The 24,716-nt window shown below is 42.5% G+C and overlaps 1 protein-coding gene across 1 annotated transcript in view; it reads right to left on the bottom strand.

Moving 5' to 3' along the window:
• KIAA1755 (KIAA1755 ortholog) overlaps positions 1 to 24,716 on the bottom strand; it is a 76,018-nt gene that overhangs the window by 10,674 nt on the left and 40,628 nt on the right. Inside the window, exons 6-13 of the mRNA XM_069063506.1 lie at positions 24,278 to 24,371; positions 21,368 to 21,454; positions 14,992 to 15,108; positions 10,741 to 10,839; positions 9,716 to 9,864; positions 3,362 to 3,500; positions 1,918 to 2,040; positions 1,210 to 1,404 (exon numbers count right to left, since the gene is read on the bottom strand). Coding sequence (XP_068919607.1) covers positions 1,210 to 1,404; positions 1,918 to 2,040; positions 3,362 to 3,500; positions 9,716 to 9,864; positions 10,741 to 10,839; positions 14,992 to 15,108; positions 21,368 to 21,454; positions 24,278 to 24,371 — 1,003 coding nt within the window. The remainder of the gene's footprint in view (positions 1 to 1,209; positions 1,405 to 1,917; positions 2,041 to 3,361; positions 3,501 to 9,715; positions 9,865 to 10,740; positions 10,840 to 14,991; positions 15,109 to 21,367; positions 21,455 to 24,277; positions 24,372 to 24,716) is intronic.

Below are 24,716 nucleotides of genomic sequence, written 5' to 3'. Positions count from 1 at the left end.
ACAAAACCAGGCAGCCAGCTGGCTTTGGCCTGTGGGCTATAGTTTGCCAACTCCAAGATAGATGATCTTTAAAGGTCCTTTCACCTGTAAGTCTTAAGATCCTGTGTAAATTGGATAAGTGACTTCTGGGTCTCATTTTGGTCCCTGGCAAAATGAGGGGGAGGGGCTAGGTGACCTCTATCAGGCTTCTTCCAGTTCTAAATCTAGGATCTTTTGTTGTTGGTGTCTTAGGCCCTCTTCTAGAACAAGAGCTCACTAGGAGATTCCCGAGGAATATGAGGAGCCCTCTTTTTACTATCCACTAATTTCTTTATTCAAAGCCTACTTCCAACCTTATCGTACAAACATGCATACACCCTCAGCCATCTTTAGAGTCACACAAGTGACCACACGCAAACCAGAAGGGATCTTAGAGAAAATCTAGTCTATGCCCCTCATTTTACATCAGGGAAAACTGAGACCAAGGGAGGATATGACTCCCCCAAGGTCACAATATGGTCTCCCACCTTTATCTGTTATCACCTATGCCCCTTTTGGTTAAAAATTGGAAAGGGGAAGGAGGAAATTCAGAATGCTGTAACATATGTGGTGGTGAGGGGAGAGTGAAGGGGAGGGTCTTCATGACTTTTCAAGCTTGAAAGAACCTTATACATCATTTCGTCCAATTTTATTTTACAGCTAAGGAAAGAGACCCAAAGAGAAGACCTTGTCCAAAGTCCCAAAGCCTGGTAAATAGAAAATACAAGATTAGATCTCAGGTCCTCTGACTCCAAGTCTAAAGTTCTTCCTATCATTCCTAATTCTTTAATGGGGTATTTTGGAAAACCATGGACTAGATCACATGTAGGCCGATGTTGGTCCTGGGATGACTGAGAGGGACCAGAAGTCATTGCCGAGTGTGATATCCTCTTCCCCACCAGAAACAAAAGAGAAATAAAAAATAATTCATATCTGTATTATAGCTTACTATTCCATACTTGCCCTGTAAGGCAGGTAAGTAGGGCAAGTGTTACTATCCTGACCTTACTGATGAACAAATACCATCTAATGATAATGACAAACTGAAATTCACAAAGAGGAATTGGCTTATCTTGGGGTCACCCAGTAAGAACTGTAAACTTGGGACTCAGTCACCTAACTACAGATTCAAAGCTCTTAACAAGACTCCAAGCTCTTTGTCTCCAAGCGGAGAGCAGTAACCATATTCACCTTGTTGCAAAATCGATAGAGATGGAGGAGGGTTTCCAGGTCTGTCCTTTGCCTCTCTATGGCCATGTAGAAGTGAGTCAGTTTGGCCTGGAAGGTGCTCTTAGCAGCTGTGAAAGCTGCAATCTCCTCGGGGGGCTCAGCTCCTTGGAATCTGGCCGCTTGTTTTGACAGCTCTAAGCCTCGGATGTAGTGAGCCTGAAGGAGAAGAGAAGAGACCTTCACTTGAGGTTCTGCTCAAATTCAGTAAGCAGTTATGGAGTGTCCCCTGAATGCAAGGTTCCCGGTTTGGCCCTAGTGCATCGGTGGGTTTGTTAGGAGGAAAAAAGGACACATTCATATACTGTGGCTGTGGATCCGGTTGTGTTAGAAGGAGAGAAAGCAAGACATCTCTGTATCAGAAAATTGTGGCTCTGGAATCTGGTGCCCTAGGTGGCTTTCCCTCCCATTTGTCCATTTGTTCTTTCGTGTATGTGTACCTTGTGCACCAGAGGGACAGGTGATGATAGCTCTTTCATTATATCTAACACAGCTGAATTCTTGAGAGCATCTTCTGAATCCTCCCCTATTCTCTCAGGCATGCCTGCATCAGGTGTCTGATAGTCAGTCAGAGTTAAGGTAAGCAGTGATTTCTGTCTCTCTAATACCCCCTTTGCTCATTCACATGCCTCTGTTATGTCATTGACCTCAACTTCCTTAGAGGAGACATACCGTGGCCTGCTGGAAGAATTCTTCAAACTGCTCATGGGATTTTTCCACACGTTCCAGGCTCCATTCCAAAGGTGTCAGTGCCTTAAGCCATGTAGTTCCTTCCCCGTCAATCCAGTCACTGATCTGGGGAAGGTATGAGGTATGAGGGATCAGCTGAAGAGATGCCTGCTGTAAGTTCCAATCCATTCCAGAGTCTTTTACTTTGGGAAGGAATCATTCACAGGGTACATCATTCTGATTTTCCTAAACTCCTTTCTGCCTCCAGTCTTTTGTTACTCCTTTGCCCAAAGAACTCCTGTGTTTCCTATTGATTACTTATTGTATTACCTATTTATCAAGTTCAGATTTTTCCAGCTGGTATTCAGGGTCATCGACAATCTGATGCTTTCTTACTTTTCCAGCTGTATTCCATATTACTCCCCATACTGTAACACCCCAAAAAATCGGACTACTCTACTCTGACTCCCAAACATGTTCTGTGCTCTCCTGCTTCCACACCATTCCCTATGCCTGGAATGTTCTCTCTACCATCTTCACCTATTTAATTCAACTATCACTTCCCCCAGGAAGCCTTCTTAAATTTTCTGGCCAATAACAAGTTTCTCCTTGGGACCTCCCATAGTACTTTCCTTATACCTCTCTAAGCATTTAAAAAAATCATGCAGTGTTGTATGGCTAACTGTGTGTCCTTTAAACTATAAGTTATATGAGAATGGAAGGGAATCTTTCTTTCAGTGACTAGCATGGGCATAGTAGGCCATTAATAAATGTTTGTTGAATGAACACACTAATTAGGACTGCAGAGACTGAACCCCTGAGCCTAAGAACCCAGCAGAGCTAGTGGACCTTAGAGGGGCTTCATAGGGTCATGTGGGTCATCCCTCTGCTTTGGGACATGGATGCACTGCTTTATCTTCTATTTCTCTGGAGAAGGAGAACCTCTTCCTCTTTAAGAGGTAGAGATGATTTTGGGGAAACCTAAGAGCATCCTTAGTTCTCAAAGATGAAAAAGCAGAGCTTCTATTCTCCAGAGAATACATAGATTATTAATCTAGTTCAGGTGAATGCTTGGGGAGTCTTAGAATCCTATAGCTGAAAAGGACCTCAGAGGTCATCTACTCTAACTTCCACCAAACTATGGATCTCCTGTATAACATCTTGATGAATTATCGACCAATCTCCACCCAAAACCTTTTAGCAAAGGAGAATTCATTACAGCTCTGATGATTAGTGGATTTTTCTTTACATTGAGGCGAAATTTGCCTCCTTGGACCACAGGTGTTGGGATGGGTGGAAGAGATGTATGTTACAGGTGGGAGAGTTGTGTATTAAGTCCTCTTGACCCTTTCCTAGGGGATATTGGTGCAAGGCCTCCCTTCCTGAGGCAAGTCTAGTTGGCTCAGGTGAGCCAAAGGTCCACGGCCCTGCCCCTTCACTCACTCACCTGGCGGAACTCGGACTCCAGTTCACTTGTCTGCACCAGGGATTCCAGTCTCTGCAGGCTCTTGTTAGATGTGGTCACCAGCACATGTACCCTTTCTTCTACTTGACTATACAGGGCCATTGCCAAAGCCATACTGTTCCTGAGGACCAAGGAGGATCACAGATTAATGAAGGACAGAATCTTAGAATAGGAAGAGACCTCAATGTCTATTTAGTCCAAAATGGACACCACATTCCATCCCTGCTAAGATGTATCATCCAGGGACTGCTCTAGCCATCTTCTAAAGATGTGCAAAAGGTCACAAGAGGGCATGGGTAGAGCTCAGTGTGCCCGCCATTCATCAAAATCCTCCCTATACCACCTTCTGTAGTATGGAAGTGTTTCCTGGTTCTCTTAGCTGCTAGGGCCTTCACTTCTGAAATTACTTTCCATTTACTTTGTATGTAATTATCATATGTTGTCTCTCTCATTAGAATATAAGGTCCTTTAGGGCAGGGGCTGCCATATTAGTGTTTCCTTCTCTTTGTATTGCTAATGCTTAGCACAGTGTCTGACACATAAGAAGTGCTTAAATATACTTGCCGACCGACAGCTTCAAGACTATATCCTCCAGTATTGTAAGTAATTTGAGGATAGGACTTGATCTGACACTTTTGCTAAAATACCTTGCATAGTTGCTGGTTTGACCTAGAGTTAGAAAATAGTGTTAGAATGATTTTTCTTTTGGCTTTTTGGAGGGAGGGAAACAGGGCAATTGGGGTTGTGACTTGCCCAAGGTCACATGGCTAGTGTTAAGTGTCTGAGGCTAGATTTGAACTCAGGTTCTCTTGACCAGGGCCAGTGCTCTATTCATCACACCACCTAGCCACCCCTTGTTGTAATGATTTCTAAGGTCTTTGGAAGCAGGTTGGCCACTCTGTCTTATAGCTGGGCTATATTCATTTCTTCTTTTTGTCTTTTGAATTCCTGTCCATCTTTATATATCAACTAAAATAATAATAAATAGTGCTTTAAGGTTTGCAAAGTACTTTGCAAATGTCTCATTTTATCCTCACCACAATCCTGGGAGGTAGGTGCTATTATTATTAATTATTTTAACAGATTTTCTCGTTTGATAGATGAAGAAACTGAACCGTGTGGCCGGATCAGATGACAAGTAAGTGTCTGAGGCTACATGTGAATTTAGGTCTCCCTTACTCTAGGTCCAGCATTCTATACACTATGCTCCTTAGTCGTCTCAAATGTAACCCCAAGTTGTGAACTGGTCCAACCATTCTGACAGTTTGGAACTATACCCAAAGAGCTATAAAACTGTGCATACCCTTTGGCCTAGCAATACGAGTGCTAGGTCTGTTTCCCAAAAAGATAAAAGAAAAATGTATATGTACAAAATTATTTATAGCAGCTCTTTTTTTTGTGGTGGCAAAGAATTGAAAGTTGAAGGAATGCCCATCAATTGGGGAATGGATGAACAAGTTGTGGTATATGCTTGTGATAGAATGCTGTTGTGTTATAAGAAATTATGAACAGAATGGTTTCAGAAAAATCTGAGAAGACTTGTATGAATGTGATGTAAACAGGACCAGGAGAATACTGTACATGGTAACAGCAATAATGTAAAGTTAATCAACTGTGAATAGGCTCACCCACTCTGATCAATAAATGACCCATCCATTCTAATGGACTCATGAGAAAAAATGCCATCCACCTCCAGAAAGAGAACTGATGAACTCTAAGTGCAGACTGATGAATACTTTTTCACTTTATTTCTTTTTTTTACATGATTAATATGGAAATACATTTTGCATGATTTCACATGTATAATGGGTATCATATTGCTTGACTTGTCAATTGGTGGGGGAGGGGCTGGAGAGAGGAAGAGAATTTGGAACTCAAAATAAAAAAAAAGAATGTTAAAAAAATCAATTCTGCCAATCCCCCCCCAAAACAAACAAAAAAGAATGTCACTTTCATCATGACATTTTCACTGAGAGTGCATGCATAGGAAAAGAACACTAGACTTGGAGTCATAAGACCTGGGTTTCAATCTTGGCTTGATACTTACTAGCTGTGTGACTACAGAGCCTGAGTTTTCCCCTATGTTAAATGGGGTTTGTTTAAAGAATTTTTTTTACATATCTGTAACTTCACTGGTTTGGGGAACTGGTGATGGTGCAGTTCCTTTTATCTTCAAACATAAAATCCTAGAAAATTATCTGTAGGCACTGAGAGTTTAATGAAATCATTTGCCTGTGGTCAGAATATGTCATAGGCAGAACTTGAACCTGGATCTTTCTGATACTAAGGCTAGCTCCCAACCCATCATACTATGCTGTCTCCTTAGCTCTCAAAGGCAGTTACTAATATTTATACTACCCTTCTCAATGGGTTGTAAGGAAAATGCTTTTTTCAATCTTAAGGCATCATAGAAGTGGGAGCTGTTATTATTCTGTGATTCTCCCAGTTGCTGATGTTCTTTGACCTTAAAGACCTTAAAGAGCCTTTGTACCTCATGACTGAAAATGACTTAGCAGCAGCAACAATCAGTACAATAGAAAGAACAATATTCTTAGAGTCAGAGGTTGTTTGTTGCTGTTTAGTCATTTTTCAGTTGTGTCTGACTTTTTGTGACACCATTTGGGGTTTGGACACTTGGCCAAGACACTAGGGTGGTTTGCCATTTCCTTCTCCAACTTGTTTTTTTCAGATGAGGAAACTGAGGCAAACAGGTTTAAGTGACTTGCCCAGGGTCACCTATCTAATATATGTTGTACCAGATTTGAACTTAGGAAGAGGAGTCTTCCTGACTCCAGGCTTGGCCCCCTATCCTTTGTGCCACCTAGGACCTGCATTTAAATCCTGCCTTTGGCAACTAATTGTCAATGTGACTTTAGTCAAGTCACTTAATGTTCCTGGTCTTAATTTCTTCATTTGCAAAGTACTAGTGGTGGAAGGGAGTCCAGGATTTTTTCCCCCACATTTAATAGCTATGCTTCAGGTTTTCTTTGTGATCTTCTGTATTTTATTTGATGATTCTGAGGAGTCCACAAGTTTCACCAGACTGCTCAAAGCCTCCAAGACCCAAAGGAAAGCCCCTGGAGTAGATGGACTCTGAGGTCCCTGACAGTGCTAATCTATGGTCCTCTGGTCCCAGCTCTGCTTGTGGGGAAGATGGGCTGGATGGAGTGATGGGGAAGGAGCCGAGGTCTAGCAACAACCCAAAGAGAGAACAGGCTGGGGCTTTGTGAGGAAGCAGTGCCATCTAATGACGAAGATGGGTAGTGTAACTGTGCTCACTCTAGGTCCAACTACCAAGTCCAGAGTGCAAGGCCGATGCCCTCCTTCTGTCCTGGTTGAGTGGGTAAGGCCTGGATCGGATTGGCACTGATTTCTTCTGAGGTAGAGAAGGCAGGGAGAGGCAAGTACAGGTGAAGGTCACTTCCCTTTATCCAACTTTCCCAAGCCCAGAGCAACTTCTCAATCAGAGGCAGGTAGTCAAATATAAGGGCTTGAAGAAACCTTAAAAACCATTCACCTAGTTTAACACTCTCGTTTTGTAAATAAGGGAATTCAGGTCACTGGAGGTTAAGTCTCTTGCTAAGGGTCATCCAGGTAAGACAAAGGAGAGCTCTACTTCAAGTCTATGCCCTCTGACATCAACTCCAGGGCTTTTCCTACTATCGGGACTACCTAAGCGAAGCCCCTCATTTTATATGAGATAATAGTGGCCTAGAGATGGCAAGTGAATTAATTGTTCAAGGTCTCTAAATTTAAACTCAGGTCCTTGAACTTTGACTGTGCTCTTTCTACTTTAAGGGGAGCCAGGAATTCATCCAGTGAATGAACTGAGGATAGAGGGCCCAGGTCTCTTGACTCCCAGAGGGTCCATGACTCCTAGTTCAGGGCTCTGCCCCTGCACTTTATTGATTGGCAGGGCTGAGTGACAGGGGGTAGTGACAAACATGGAAGGGATAGTCACCAGCTCACTCTTACCTCCTGTTTCTGTATCCCTGTTCTTACTTTTGGCATTCTATTACCCTATGTCCCCAAATTCCTGCTGCCCTCACATTTCCTTTTGCTATCTAGGCTGTCCATGGCAGAGACCTAAGGATGACCAGTCCTCCCTGGCTTTGCTCCCAACCTTGCTCATTCTCTATGCACTTCATTATTACATTATACCCTACCTCCCATCAAAACTTACCCATCCTCTCTCCCAGGGTCATGCTCTCTTTTCTTTATATAAACATGGAATTTGCCAAGAAACTAGTGATCCTAAGAGGTTAAATGATGGAGGTTTACATTTTACTCCAGGAGATGCAACACTTTAATTTCCCAAAATGAAAGGACCACAGAACACTTTAGTACTTGAAATATCTTTGGTAGAATCTATAATGAATGCAAAATGGTCCAATGGAAAGAGTCAGGAAATCTGGATTTGAATTTTACATTACTGTTTACTAGCTGGGTGCCTTTAGGCAAGTCATGTATAATCTCTTTCGGTTTCCTTGTTTTTCTTTTATAAAGGGAGGAAATGAGACCTAGTGACTTCTAAGGTACCTCTTAGCTCTAATAGTCTGTGTTCTAAAGTTCTTTCCATTTCTGACATTAGATGTTAATTAATTAATTTATTTTTTTAAGCAATTGGGGTTAAGTAACTTGCTCAAGGTTACACGCCCAGTTATTTCTGGGTGTTGCTAAGTATCTGAACCTGGATTTGATCCCCAGGTCATCTCGACACTGGAGCCGGTGCTCTTACTCGCTGTGCTACCTGGCCGCCCCGACATTAGATGTTTTTGACATTGAATTAAACAAATTAAAGAGGAAAAACACATTTATTAACTACCTCCTACGACCAAGACACTGCTAGGTTCTGGGGACATGAAGATAAAAGCAAGCCAGTCTCCATCCTTAAGAAACTTAGATATTTTGATATTCTACTTTCTGTGCCCTAAGTCATACTAGCTCTGATGTAGGATAATGTGATATAGTGGGGGAAAAAAATAACTGGACTTGGAATCAAAGGCCCTAGTTTGGAATTACAAGTTATGCTACTTTTTATTGATGTGATATGGGATAAATAACTTTACCTCTTTGGGACTCAATTTCCTCATCTATAAAATGAGAGTTGGACTAAATAATTTCTAAGGTTTCTTCAAAGTCTAAATTTAGGATCCTATGATCAATTCTATGTTCCATGATCTATGGTCTGAGTTGTCTTTTAGCTGATCAGAACTGGGGTCAAACTGAGGTCAAAGGACCTCCTTTCTCCTCCCCAGTCATCTCAGATCCCATCTTGGGGTACCTGGAGGGTCCCAGACAGAGACAGAACCAAAAGGAACCTCTTTTCCTCCCCCTATTTTCCTGCCAATGTCCTGTTCCCTTTTTGTCCTCCTAGCTTGATACAGGTCCCCTTCCCAATCCCCACTCCTGCCAGAAGGAACCCAGAATCTTCTCTCCACTCTTGTCCTTAGACCCCTTCCCCATGTTCCAATGGTAGTGGGCTACTTTTGTGAGGCAGACGCATCCTAAGGGCTCCCAGGCCTTGCCATCTGACCTGGACCTTTCCATATACCCTGCAGCTACTTTCTATACTAGTTGTCTCTTTCAATTCAAGTGTGAATCCTTGGATGCCAGGGACTGTCTTTTTCTTTTTTTTTTTTTTTGTATCCCCCATGCTTCACTAAAATGCTTGGCACATAGCGAGCACTTAATAAGTCCTTTTAAAAAATTTATTCATTCAATTCCAGCTTTGGTCTGGAATATTCTCTATTTCTTTGAGCTCTAACATTCTACATCCTATATTTTAAAGACCCATCCATTTCTAAATCTATCATCTTATGGTTTATGGTCTATAATCCAAGGTCCAGTTCAGCTCTATTTATATTTATATCATAAGGTCCATTGGAGATCAGCCATACTATACTGTAGAATCCCTTCCAGCTCTGCCTTCTCTGTTCTCTATTCCAATGTCTCTTTTATTCTAAATCTATGAACATGTGTTTTATGTTAGACATCATTATAGTTGGTGGGTTGTAGTCCCTTATGGATAATGAAGTCACTTTGGGGCATAGAGATTTTTGGAAATACCCCTCAGATCATGCCATGTTGGCCTGTGGATACATAATTAAGACCAACTGGTTTTACTAGCTGCGAATTGTGGTCCCTGGTTGGCAGTCAATAAGTTTTATTGAAACCCAAAGGAAGCTTGAGTCATGATAGTTTCATGCTCCTCTGCCATCTCTGACTCAACACGTTGTACAGAGGACCAAGAAGGACAGTGGATCCTGAGTGAGGAAGGGCCACCCCTCTAAACCTGGAGGTGAAAGCAAACACCTATCCCAGGAACTGCCGTACCTGACTTCCGGTGAGTGACCAAGCTTGCAGGCCTCCTTCCTGAGCCTGGCTAAGGTAGCTCCCCCTTCTCTCTGTAGACTTACCAGCTGGGCATCACTAAGTACAGTCTCCATCATCTGCTTGTATTTGGTCATGCTCTGAGTTGCTTCCTGCAGGGAAATGGGGAGGCATTAAAGTCAAGTTTAGGCTTGGCAATACTACTACCTTTCTCAACCAATGGACTTAGGGTACACCCAGGCTTTTATTGGGGGGACATTGGTTGGTCTTTCTGTTGTTGTTCAGTTGTGTCTGGCTCTTCGTAATTTTATTTGGAGTTTTCTTGGTAAGGCTACTGGAGTGGTTTGCCATTTACTTGACTAGTTTGTTTTTACAGATGAGGAACTGAGGCAAACAGGCTTAAGTGACTTGCCCAGGGTCACACAGCAAGTAGGTGTGTGAGGCTAGATTTGAACTCTAGAAGCTGAGTTTTTCTGATTCTGAGCCCAGTGCTTTATCAGCTGCGCCACCTAGCTGCCTCTTGGTTAACTCAGGCTGTAGAGGAGCTACGTTTAGATAGCACAAGGGGTCCTTAAGCTCCCCAGGGTCAGTCTTTTGGTGGCTCCTGGCATCTTTCCAAATGCAGTCAAGTCACCAGTTTTCAGTGAGCACACTCCTTCTCTCTAGTTCCACTGATCTACAGCTCATTCTATAAGGTCTTCAATATCTGGAAGACTCAGACCAAACCTGTATCCTTTCTGCCACATCTGGGGATCCTCAGACTGTCAGGTCAGAAGGGAGGAAACACTGGCTAGATGCCTTCTCTGGGGATAGGAGACTGGAGACCAAGATCTGTCAGTGACTTGTTTGTGTATCCCTTGATAAGCCATATTTAATTACTTCTTTGGGACTCAGTTTTCTCCTCTGCAAAATAGGGACAGCAATTCCTGTCCTATCTCCCAAGTAAATAAGTAGGTATTACAAAATCTGACTGTGAGACTTTAGCTGGGACTTGTTCCTTGCATCCCTAGTTTGTTTCCTGTGCTCACCTGTACTCCTTTGGGAGGCTTGCCCTTCTCAAATTCCTGGATGGCATCCTGGAGAAGTGTGGAAACTTTGCGGAGTTCAGTCAGGAAGGGGTCCACTCTCTGGAAGAAAGAGGTCCCAAGGGGAAGGCAGTTAATGCTTAGCTTGAAGGGAGGAGGGCAGACATAGAACTGAGGGGGGAGTTATGTTAAAATGTAAGCTCCTTGAAGTCTACGTTAGTTTTCACCTTTCTTTGTAACCCCAGGACCTTGGCATAAAGCCTCACACATTGTCAAGAAGTTCTTAATAATTTTTTGTTGATTGGAGAAGATAGGGATTAAAATAGTCTATAATCAGGTATAGGCTTCTGAAGTCTCCTGGTCCTCAGTGATGTTACATGAACTCTCTCATGCTGCCTGAGAGTGATTTTAGTGCTAACATTGAGAGAGCCCTGCTTTGAGAGTCTGGGAATCTGTGTTCTAGGGGTCAGTTTTCCAAGTTGCCTTTTCCTATGCCTTTATTTACTCATAAGATGGATATGATCCCAATTCCTGCCCCACTTCTCTGTCACACTATGGTCCTGAGGATAAAAAGAGATAGTGGATACAAAAACCCTTTGGAAAGCCTCCTGCTATTCCGGTCTCAGTTATGATAACGTACAATGTTTCCATGGAGCTGGAATGTCATCAATGGGAGTATCCCACTCAACCAGGAGATCTCAACCCTTTGGATCTTGTGATTCTAATTCATGTTAACTCAATAAAGATTTAAGTATCAACTGTTTGCAAGCCCCTTGAGAGAAGATGGAAAAACAACACAGTATCCACCTTCAAGGAGTTCCTAATCTAATAACCAATTTTTCATCACATTCTTCACAGGGGATGCACCCAATAAACCGATCTCCCAATTTTGGGGTGTCTTGTGGACACTGATATATGATTTTTCTATCTATTATCCTTTAATTTTGATATATAATTCTCATATCTTTATAGATTTTTCTGCTGCTTCTGGAGGATAGGTCATTACTGGTAGATTATAACATTAAGATTAACTGGATCATAGAATTATAGCTTTATTTATTTTTGTTAGTTTGACTCTTGTATTTATTGGGAAAGGTTCTAGTGTACCCCCATCGGGTATGATGGATATACAGATATTATATATATGTGTGTGTGTGTATATAGATACATACATATACATACATACATACATACATACATACATACATACATGTTGTTTAGTTGCTTCAATCATGTCTAACTCTTCATGACCCCATTTGGGGTTTTCTGGGCAAAGATGCTGAAGTAGTTTGCTATTTCTTTTTCTAGTTCATTTTACATAAAAGGAATTGAGGCAAACAAAGTTAAGTGATTTGCCCAGGGTTATACAGCTAGTAAGTGTCTGAGGTCAGATTTGAACTCAGGAAGGTAAGTTTTCCTTACTTTAGACCCAGCATTGTATCTACTGTGCCACCTTACTATATGTATACACACACACATATATAGATAAATCTATATCTACATATAGTATACATACATGTGTATATATATGCATACACATATACATATGTGTATAAGTCTATTGCCACTTTGCTCTGTATGTGTATGTGTGTATGAAATAGATTTAGAGCTGGAAGTGACGTCAGACATCATCTAGTTCAACCCTCTCATTTTACACATGAAGAAAGTTGGGCTTAGAGAGCTTAAGCCAATTTGCTGAAGGTAGCAGAGACAGGATTCAAATCTAGGTCATCTGATTCCAGATCCAGGGCCCTTTCTACTATATCATATTGCCTCTCAAATTATATTATTGAACATTATAATATAACCAATAGTTATCTATGCAATATCCAGTGAATAATAGCTTACCATTCTATGGTGCTTTACTGTTTATGAAGCACTTTCCCATCCCTTATCTCACTTGGTCCACAAAGATACCACTGTGAGGTCCCCAGTGAAGGTATTATTACCCCAATTTCATAGATAAGGAAACTGAGGCCCAGAGGGGAAAGGAAACTTGGAAGACCAATTGCAGAGTTAGTGACAGACCCACTAGGACCTAGGTCTCCTGACTCCCAGGAAACTGTAGTGGACTTACCCCTACTCATAATCACAGACCCCTCCTCTGAGTTGGAAGGGACCTCAGAGGCCATCTAGGCTAACCTGTACTTGAACAAGTATAATTGAATATCCCCAGCAAGTGGTCATCTAACCTCTGGTGGTTATACCATATAGTATAGTATCTCTCAGAGTAAGCACTGGGATACTCTGACAAAACAAGCTCCTAAAGACAAAGACGTAGACCTACTGAGGGGAGGGGTGGATGGGAGAAATCATCTCTTAACTCTTGGTAGGCCTTGGTTCAATCCTACTTCTCCTCCTCCTAGCTGGCTTCCCTGATGCAGCTCAAATTAGATGCAGATGCTTCATCTGTCCCTATAAGAGTATAGACTCTATGAGGGGCGACACTGTGTTGCATACCTGGCAAGGGCAGCAATATGGCCTATTGGAAACAGCACTGTATTTGGAGTCAGGATTTGAGTTTAAGTTCTGGCTCTACTATCTACTGCTTAGGTGATAGGGCAAATTATTTATTGTCTCTGGGCCTCATCTGTCAAGTGAAGGAGGTTGAAATAGATGATTTCTAGAGGCCCTTCCAGCTCCAAATCCTATAATTCAGTGGGTTCTAAAGCTCTGAGGGGGTTCTCTGAGAGGTAATGTCAATAGGGCTATACTTAAGAGTGTGACAGAAATTGATTCAAATTCTATCTCAGATTATTTCCTAGTTGTTTAACTCTGGGAAAGTCACTTATATAAGTGCCTCTCTGTGCCTCAGTTCCTTTACCCATAAAATGAGAGGGTTACACCTGATGACCTATAGAGTACATTGTGGTCCTCAATCTATGATCCTTGGGGTGAGTACCTTCCCCTTATGACTAGAAATAGCAAATCATTAGATTTCTAAGCAAGTGTACATCTTGCTCTAATGGTCAAGCTGTTCCCCTGGAAAGCACGAAGCAGGATGGAATGACTTGCCCAGAGTGGGCTGGGCCAGGCCCCAGGAGGCCAAGCAGTGACCTCTTCCTCTGCTATCTAGGACAGCAGCAATGCTCCAAGTTCCTGTTATTATCACACCCCAGAGGGCCCCTGGCTACATGGCCTTCTTTCCATCGTTCCTCTTTCCATAGCCTATGTCAGAGCCAAACAGAAATACCCAGTGTTCCTTGAACCCTTCCACTTTTCTGCTCCCATGCCTTTGGTCTTATCACTTTTTTCCCACTGGAATGCACTTTGTCTCATACTGATCCAGCTCCACCTGATCATTTCTTGCTGGCTCTTCCTCCAGGACACCTATCCAGCTGAACACAATCCCTCCCCTTGTGCTTTCTCACAGTTCTGTGTTTTTAACACCCTTATTATAGCTTTACACCCTACTTTGTATCATGGTTATTCATGGACATATCTTTGATTCCCTAGACTTCAAACTGCCAAAAGAATCCTCATAAAGTATAGATTTTATGATGTCATATCTGCTCCAAAAATCTCAGTGACTCCCTATCGCTCCTAAAATAAAATGCAAATTCCTTGCCCTTACCACTTAAGCCTTCCACAATTATGCTCAGACCTATCTTTCCAGCCTTAATCCCCTTAACATACTCCAGCTTCTCACTGTACTAGATGACTAGCCTTATCCCACCTCTTCTCATTTGCCTAGGACATCCCCCAGGTCTGAGATACAGACTCCTCACGGTCACCTGGTTAAATCCCTCTCTTCCTTCTAGGCCTGGTCAGGTACCACCTCTTCCATGCAGCCTTCCCTGTTTCACCCCACCCCTCAACTAAAAATGTTCTCTTTCTCATCACATTTTTTCTTGAGTTCTTTTTTTTTCTGGATTTCTCTTTGGATCCTGTTGCTTTTGACTTTGTATTACACTTTCTGTGTTCTTGCCATATTCCTCTATTAGAATGTGCAGTGGGTTACAATGCTAAGTTGCTTGAGGGCAGGGACTGTATAATTTTAGTATCTTGACATAGGAACCTTATTCATGGTAAATGCTTGGTAAATATTAAATTGAATTGAAAGCAGGGATTGTATCTTTGTCATTAGTGTTCCCTCGAAGGCAGGGGTTGTATCTTTGTCATTAGTATGTTCCCTTTTTAGTACTCCACATAGGGACAGAAACAAAAGGTAAGAGTGAGATTTGAGTAGAAGAGATCTGCTCTTTTAAGCAAGAAGGCAAAGGGGAGAAGACTGAAGGCCATGATTGTAAACACCTGGAAGAAATGAACCCACTGATTGTGGCAATATGGGAAGGAACCTTCCAGGTCTGGGGTCAGCTGGCTCTGGTCCACGTGGCGGCTTAGGGCCTTCAGGGATGTCAGCACCTCCACCTGGGTGAGGGAAAAATAAAATGAGATGTTAGACATAAAGAACACAGATCAGCAGGAGTCCTGGAGTGTTTGTCAGGCACTGGAATGCCTTGATATTGCACTTTTTCTCTCTAGGTTGCTGGTCTAACTTAGTCTTTCACTTTGACTGAAGGATTTAACTATCCAAACCTGCCTTCCTTCCCTATTTCCCACCCCTACAACCCCACTCCCACCTAGTCTTCTTTCTCTGCCTGGTATTAAATCATTGGATTTAAAGCTGGACGGGACCTCAAAGCCCATCTTGTCTAACTTCACTCATTTTATAAAAGACAAAGTAGGGGCGGCCAGGTAGCACAGCGAGTAAGAGCACGGCTCCAGTGTTGAGAAGACCTGGAGATCGAATCCCGGGCTCAGACACTTAGCACCCACCCAGAAACACCTGGCCGTGTAACCTTGAGCAAGTTACTTAACCCTGATTGCTTAAAAAAAAAAAAAAAAAAGACAAAGTGAAGGCTGAGGGAGAGAAAGTGGCTTCTCTAAATACCGGTTGAATTGAACTGTCTGAGGTCACAACAACAACAATAGAGTGGAATGTTAATGGGATATAAGATCTACCTCCCCCACCCCCCCCCACCCCCACCATTAATAGGCTTCAGGTGGAGCCCATTAAGGGAAGCTTGCTTAGGGGAGGCTTTCATACTTTTTTTTGATAATTTCTAATTAGGCACTGAGTCATGAGAGTTATGATGCCTTCTGGCTCTGAGAAGTATATCTATATATACTCTGAGTTGGTATTTTGCTTTGGGAGTTCACTTATGAGAAGGATCTTGTGTTTCCCTGGTCGAGATTCTGAGTGGCAGTATGTTCAGAGCTCCCTGCCTGTTCAGATGTAAAAGGTCTCTTAATCCAGGGATGTATGTAGAGTATATAGTTGATTCAGGCAGTCAGAGCCCCATCTGTTGGTCTTTATTTCTCTGCTTGTATTTCCTTTGAAGTTCAGGGTACTGACTTTTCCCTTGATCTAGTAAATGTAATTAAAAAACATTGTTGACCCCTTAAACAGCTATCTTTCCTAGTAGAGCAGATGTAGTAGAACCTGTGCTAGCAGCCATCCTGGGTATGCCAGTGTAGTTGCTGCTGCACACAGGTAACAAACATCAGAGTCAGAATTCAAAGCCAGGGCCTATGACAGCAAATCCAATTCTCATTCTATTGCACCACACTGCCTTGGCCTTAGCCTTTTTTTTTTTTTAATCTAGACTCAGTACTCTTATTTCAAATGACTCTAGTTTTACAGAACCATAGATTTACAGAATCTCAGGTTTGGAAAGGATTTCAGATGACATCTGGTCCAATCTCCACCTGAAGCATGAGTCTTGTCCATAACATTCATCTCCAGTAAGTTGACATATGGTTTTGCTAAATGCTTTGTGTTTATTGATTGATTGACTAATGGGAAACTCATTACTTTCTATGGTGGTTGATTCCATTTTGGGATGGCTCTGGCTTTTTTTTTATCTTTTCCCTTCACCAGTTATGAAGAAGCAAATTTACAAACCTATGTGTTTATTTGAAGAGAAGGTGGCAATCTTTAAGAAGAGACAAAGCAAAAGTCCCAATTCTTTTCCTTTAGGTCTATTGTGGATTCTGGAGAGGTAGATTCTTACCAATGATAATAACAACCATGTGTTGACTCTTGATTCAGGGTGTTACAGTGGAAAGAACACTCATAGGACTTGGGTTCAAATCCCACTTCAGGTATTTCCTCCCTTTGTAATCTTTTAGATATCATTAAACCTTCTAGACCTCAATTTCCCCAAAAGTAAAATGAGGGTGGTAGTGATGGACATCACTAAATGACCTCTAAGGTCCTTACAACTCTAAGCCTATGATATTTGATGGGGAGAGGGGAGGTTCTTAATCTTTTATATGTCATAAACCCTTTTGGTAAAATAATGCTTTTAATACATAAAATAAAATACTTAGTATGACAAAAGAAACCAATTACACTGAAATACAGGTATCAAAATATACTTTAAAAAATGAATGAACCCTAGACTAAGAACCCCTGCTTTATAAGGAATGTAGAGAAGGGTGCTGACCAACCATCTATAGGGATGCTATGTTACTGAATGAGGTCGAGCTCTTAGCTTTTAATGAACATTTATGTGATGCTTACTATATGCCAGGCACTTTGCACTTATTTCATTTGGTGGCGGAAAGAACACTGCGTTTGGGAGCAGCAGAGCATAGCGTAAAGAAGACTGGCTCGGATGTCAGAGCAACTGGGTTCAATTTCTGATGCTTATTTTCTGTGGGACCCCTGACAAATCACTTAAACTTTCTGGGCAGCAGCTTTCTCATCTGTAACATTAGGAGCTGGACTCTACGGCCTCTAAGGCCCCTTCCAACTCTTTATTTATGAATTCTGGAGTCAGAGAACCTAACTCTGCTACTTTTTTGCTATATAATCTTGAGCAAATCACATACATTTCTCTGAACCTCAGTTTTCATACCTGTAAAAATTGGTAGGTTGGATTAAATGAGCTCTAAGGTCCCTTTCAGCATTTATACACACATTATATACACAGACACACATATATATATATATACACACATATATATCCTCATGCATATATGTATATATATATAATTCATTCATTCATCCATGTATTTATTCTATACTCCAAAATCCCTTCTACTTCCCACATTCTGTGTTCCACATTACAAAATCCTGTTCAGCTCTGACATTCTGTGTTCTAAGGAGCCTTTCAGCCTTGACATCTGCAATGAACATAATCTCTACTCTAAATTTATGAGAAAGTAATGGGCTGGGGTGTGTGAAGGCCGGGATGGAGGTTGAAGGTTAGGGTATGATAAAGCAGTGACTCTCATGAGCTAGGGGCTGGCAGCTTCAACCAGCCCATGGTCTCTTTGTAATCAGCCTGATTGTTGGGTTGCTATAGGAAAAGGGACACCCACTAAGACATATCTGATGGGATGGGAAGAAGCTTTTGTTCCTGGGGACCACGTGATGAGTTCTGCAGGCTTACAGGCAAAATAAATCCATTGACTGTTTTGGTTTGAGGTGGGTGCCTAGAACAATAGCAGACAGAGGCCAGAAAGGGAGTCGTTGCTGTGTTTTTATGTGCCTGTCCCTAAGTAACAATTTGCCTGCTGCGGCACGTTTACTAACCCCCGAGAAAGATGGCGACATTTTAAATCATTTTCCTGAGCAGAGCAGAAACATGAGCTTGCGCACTCATTACGGTGGTATATGGTGGTAATTAAAGGGAGCCACATTAAAAGAACACCGAGCACAGCCTGGCTCTGAATGGCTGGCATAATGTACATGGGGAGTGAAATAAGTACAAGGCACTTGTTCTTTTCAAAACATTGAGTTACCCCTGGTGACTCTAGTACATTAACTGAAGCCTTGAGAAAGCAAAGTACATCCAGCATCCAATGCCCAGTAAAGGCAGCTTGAGGCTGAGATGACCATCCTCGTCCAGGACCACAGATTTAGATTTGGATGAGACTTTAAAGTCCACATAGCCCAAACCCCTCATTTTACAGATGAGGAACTGAGCCTGACAAAGGTTAAAGGATTTATTGAAATTTATATAGATAAGAAGCAGTGGAAACAGGATTTGAACCTGGGTCCTCTGTCTCCCTCACTTCAGGAAGAACTGGCCTCATTGCCACATCATCCCTTCCATATCACAGCTCTATGAATACAGGGATGCTGTCTTATTCATCTCTGACTCCCTCATTGTGATAAAGCACACAGAATGATCTTGCACAACAGGGACTCAGGAAGTTTACTCAATAGCTAAAAATGATATAACACTTTAAGGTTTGCAAAGCGTTTTGCAAACATTATCTCATGTGATCTTCACAACAACCCTGTAAAGTAGATGCTATTATTATATCTATTTTACAAATGAGGAAACTGAGTTGGAGAGGATAAGTGACTTGCCCAGGGCTGCTGTGTCCGTAGTAGGTTTTCCTGACTCCAAGTCCGGCATTCCATATACCGTGCCTCACAGAATGTATGAGAGAGCACCCTAGCCTGTAGTTGTTGTCTTGGAGAAATGGGGGTGGGGGCAATGGGATTAGGCCTCATTCTTCATCATTAAAATGAAGGAGTTGGAGGAGATGGCCTTTGAGGTCCATTCTGCCTTGAGTTCTGTGATCCAGACTCTTCATGACCCCATGGACCAATTGTCCATGGGGTTTTCTTGGCACAGATACTAGAATGGTTTGCCATTTCCTTTTCCAATATCACAGTGGTACCAGTAGCCAAACAAGGGAAATGAGAAGAGTTCTGCTGTCCTCTGCTGGTCAAACTGGAGTACTGTGCTCAGTTTGGAGAGCTACGTTGTAAGAGGGCCTTTGACAAACTGGAGGTGGACAGAGGAGGGTAATGAGGATGGTGAACAGGCCAGAGGCCATGCCATATCACCAGCCAAAAGAGCCAAGGCTTGGAGATGAGAAGACTTAGAGGGTAGTTGAAGGGTTGTCCCGGGGGAGTTGGATCTGATTTGGTCTGTTTTGCCCCAGAGGGCAGAATTAGGAGCATTTGGTGAGGTAGATTTTGGCTCAATAGAGCTAACAATGGAAACAGTGCAGAAGTAATTGGGAAGTTGTGAGCTCCCCATCCCCACCCAAGATGTTTAAGTAGAGGAAGTATGATCGCTTGTAGGGGATGTAGCAGAAGGGATTTTGTGCCCTGTTTGGGTACAGGTTGGATTGGTTGGATAATGACGAATTTGAATTTTGTGAAGTCTAGGAAGGTCAGTTCAGGTTGGGATGAAGTCAAGTGGTCCAGGAGAGCAGTACTAAGAGATGAGTTCTAGGGTTAGTGTTATTCTGGGCGGGGGCTGTTGGTGCTCTGCTCTTCCATACTCCCCTAAGCCGGAAAGGCCATCACTTTGGTGAGGTCTAACTCACACCTCAGAGGTGCTCTCTGTCCCTGGAGCCCCTCCCTCTGACTGGATGGTAGAGGGCTCTTCCAGAGAAGAGAAGTATTTTCCATTTAAGAAAGGTGCCCAAGGCCTTCCTCAAATGTCTTCATTTGCCATCAGGTTGCACTCCTCTGGGCTCCATCATGATTGCGGCTGAATACCTTCTCCATTCCCCAGTCACTCCTCTTCATCTTTCCTTTATGTGTTGTCTTCCCCATTAGAAGGTAAGCTCCCTGAAGGCAGGGACTATCTTTTGCTTCTTTCTGTATTCCCAGGGCTTACTTAGCACAGTGCCTGGCACATAGTAAACACTTAATAAATGATTATTGGTTGACTGATTACCCTGTCTGTCTTACAGAGTAACATAGAAAGCTTTTTGTAAGCCCTTTAGTGCTGTAGTCATGTGAAGTTTTATACCAATCCTCCCGGCACCATCACATGTTTTCATCTATTTGTCTTATGTGCATCAGTTCTGTCTGATCCATTAGACTGTGACCACTCTAAGGATGATGACCACATCTTCTTCTGTATTCTCACCTGCCTCCCTTTCTTTCCCCTCCCTCTACCACTACAGCATAGCTGACTCCAGGGCTAAGCAAACAGGTGTTATTTAATAAACACATTTTTTATTTCTTGAAATATGTTTCATTTCACCTTTTTTTTTTAAATGAAGGATAGCTATTCTGGGATCTCTCACCTCATCCCACCCTGAAATCCTCCTGTTTCACTCCCTACTGTTTCTCTTTTCAGTCACTCTAGAGGGACTGGGCAGGTCAAGTTTGGGGAAGGCAGAGAGAACATGGAAAGCAGGGCAAATGGAGTGATTTCAGTCCCTCCCTTTTATCCCTTTAGCCCTAACATCACATTTTCTTGCTTGCTGCTTTGCACCCTTTGTAGGAACCTGGAAATGCAGTCCAGGTAGGGAATATCAATTCGATTAGACCTTTACTCTGAATCCCAGCCCTTCAGCAGCAGCACAGAATATAACCACAGTTCTACAGGCAGGCAGACATCTACAGTCATCTAGGGAAACACAGACACACTGCATGCTTTTCCAGTAACCTTTCTCTCTGCAGCCAGAGTGTTAAAGAATAAACACAGAAGCAACTATGCCTGACTGTTCATTCCTACACTCTTCCACATTGTGCCTATAAGAAAAGAGCACTGACCACACCAAAATGCTTTCTCTTCTCTGGAGCAAGCACAGAGAGAGAGAGAGAGAGAGAGAGAGAGAGAGCTAGGTTCCAACCCTCTTTTCTTCCCATCTCCCTTCTACCCTGGCCTCAGCCAATCCACATGCTTATTGCTCTTACCTGGATGCCTGGTACCTTCTCCAGCTGGGTAGCAGCTTCCTTCTCCCCCAGGAATAGCAAACTATGAATGGAGGCTGGGGCCAGGGCCTGTAGGAGACAGTAGTTTCAGATTCACCCTTTCGACTTTGCCCACCCTGGCCTACACACACTTCCTCTCACAGATGCCACAGGTGGGACACAAGAGAAAGAAGCCTCCTCAGAGATTGAAGCCACTGTGTGGAGGACAGATCATGACTGTCCCCTATTTGCTAAGGACCAAAAAGTAACCATTACATTGTTATACTGAGCTGGGAAAGGACCCTTATAATTTGCTCTATTGAAATTTCATGGGAATCCAATCCAGGTAAGTATTTCCTAAGCCTTTGCACATCCAGACCATTGATGGAGGAATTCTCTGCCTCTTGCTTAAGTTCCTCACCAATTTACCCTCATCCACACCTACATTTTATACTTAGTAAGGCAAAAGTCATTATATAGTTTTTTGTTGACTCATTTTTCAGTCGTGTTTGCTCTTCATGACCTCATTTGGGGTTTTCTTGGCAAAGATACTGGAGTGATTTGCCATTTCCTTCTCCAGCTCATTTTACAGATGAGGAAACTGAGGTAAACAGGGCTAAGTGACTTGCCAGGGTCACGTAGCTAGTAAGTGTCTGAGGCTGGATTTGAACTCATGAAAAGGAGTCTTCCTAACTCCAGGCCTGGCCATTATAGAGTTCTGTACTTTTATTTATACTAGTTCTGACTGTGTAGTTTCCCCTTTTCATACCTCATCTGGAATACTATGCTCTGGCCTGCGTATCATTTTAGGAAGGACACTGATAAACTGGATAAAGTCCAGGACGGTGAGAGGCTCTTAAGTCCATACATATTAGGACCTTTTGAAGAAGCTGGGGACTTTAGTTTGGACAAGATAAGAATCTGTGGGGATGTGATACCTTTGTTCAAGTATCTGAAGAGCTGGTATGTGGAACAAAGCTTCGACTTGCTCTGTTTGTCCCAAGGGCAGAACCAAGAGCAATAAAGGACATTTCAAAGAGGAAAGGTCAGGCCTGAGGCCAGGAAAACTTCCCAACAAGCTGAGTTTCCCAACACAGCATGGGCTCTCCTTCTTTGGAGGTCTCTAAGCAGAATCCAGGAGACCACTGGACAGGTATATTATTGTGGACTTCCTTTGGCTGTGGGGGCCACTATGACTCTCAGATGCTATGGCTCTGTGATAGGCTCAGGGCCAGATTGTGCCTGATGCCTGAGAACTAAAGGAGGTGGGGGAGGGAAGAGACTCAGCAGCAGCAGATGGGCCATCGGGTCATGAACTCTTGGGCCATAGTGGTTGTGATAGAGATAAAATGCAAAGTAGCCCTCAGAACTATGTGGCTTCCTTCTACCTCTGCAGTGATGGTGACCAAATGGCAGAAAAAGAGGAGACACTCAGTGTAAAAAGGCATGGCCGGTCTGTGATCCACACAAGGATAAGACAGTAATAATAGTTAGCATTAATATAGGACTTGAAGATTTGCAAATATGAGCTCATTTTATCCTCACAATAATCCTGAGAGGTATTACCAGAGGTAGGGAACCTCTGGATGTGTCTTTGAGGCCATTTGTGGCCTTCTAGGTCCTCAAGTATGGCCCTTTGACTAAATTCAAGACCACATGTGGCCTTGAGGATGCAGGTTCCCCATCCCTGTTAAATTATCCCAATTTTACAGCTGAGGAAACTGATGCTGAGAAGTTAAGTGGCTGCCCAGGGTTATACAGCTAGGAAATAACTGAGATAGCATTTGAACTAAGGTCTTCTTGACTCCAGGTCTGTTTTTTTCCATTTGCTGTGCCACCTAGCAGTTAGAGATAATATCTATAAAATACTGAAGTATTAAATTTTATTAATAAAAAATTGAAACCAATGCAACATAAGCAATTTCTTTTCATTATGGGAACTGAACATAGCACCATGTAGCAGGGAATATGAAGATATATTCTAGTGCTGGCTTTGTGTTTGATCTTCGGTAGGTTCCTTCTCCTCTCTGAGCCTCAGTTTCTTCCTCTATTAAAATGAGGGGGTTGGAGTAGGTGGTCCAAGATGCCCTCAGCTCTTTGATTCTCTGTTTAAGTCTAGAAGATGCTCCGTACATATTTGCTAATTGATAGAATGAGACTAGGAAATGTTGACAGAGAAAGGACAAGATGGCGGCTGGGGTATAGGAATGCTGGTTAAGTGTTCTCCTACTGTATGTCGCATAGAGCATTTTAGAGGTGGAACAGACCTCAGAAAGCACCTCGTCCAATTGCTTCCTGAAGCATGAACCCCTTCTACAACATTCCTGATAAATTATCCTCTATTGGGTTGGAAGATACCCGATGAAGCGGAATTTTCAGGACAGCCTATTCCACTCTTGGTCCCCTCTAATTAGGAAGCTAATTTTTACCATTGAGCCAAAATTTGCCCCTTTGCAACTTGATCCCTTTGCTCCTAGTCCTATCTTCTAGCATCAAGCAGAACAAGTCTATTCCCTCTTTCTAATAACACCCCTCCAAATACTTGGAAACAATGATTATGTTCCCTTTAAAATTTCTCTTACTGAACTCTAAACATTACCACTTCCTTTAAATGTTCCTCAGTATGACATGAGTTTGAGGAAGAGGACATTGGGTCTATCAATTCCCCCATTCCATACACTGTTCCTTTCTTAATGCACTGTAAGATCCAATGAACTTTTTGGTTGTTCTATCACAATGTTGACTCACATTGTTCTTATAGTCCACTAAAACCCCCACATCTTTTTCATGATAACTATTGTTTAGCTCCATCTTCCTGTACTTTCAGTTGATTTTTTGAACCCATGTAGGATTTTACATTATCCCAATTAAATTTCATATTATTAAGTAGAGTTTAGCATTTGGTCCACTTACCTGGGTTGTTCTCAGGGCATTGACCAGACTGGGAGTGGGGGGTTGTTCCCTGGCATCAATAACAACAGTCAGTCCTGTGGTCTTAGCTTCCTGTCTGTGGGTCAGAAGTAAAATTGTGAATCATGTTTGGATAACATAGGGAGGGGGCAGGAAGAGAGAAACAGATGAGGATGGTGAGGGACACTCTCTTCCACCAACAGTAAAAACGTAATTTTTTGCTCCTAGCTACTTCTGCTGGTGGATGAGGGAAGTCAAATTTCTGGATCTTGGTCCACAGTAGGATGGGATGGTTCTAGAAACCATTCTAGAAGTTCATTGGCCTGGTGTCATAGGGGAATGAGGGTCCAATGTAATATTTTGGGCCTCAGAATAAAACTATCAGAAATCTTCCTTCCTTCCTTCCTTCCTTCCTTCCTTCCTTCCTTCCTTCCTTCCTTCC

This window comes from Petaurus breviceps, unplaced genomic scaffold (genome assembly GCF_028583685.1).
Source record: "Petaurus breviceps papuanus isolate PSGF00001 unplaced genomic scaffold, PetGlider_PUasm1.0 90591, whole genome shotgun sequence".
NCBI lineage: Eukaryota > Metazoa > Chordata > Mammalia > Diprotodontia > Petauridae > Petaurus > Petaurus breviceps.
The sequence above is the reverse complement of the archived record's forward strand: the minus strand, read 5'-3'. Positions and strand labels throughout refer to the sequence as shown.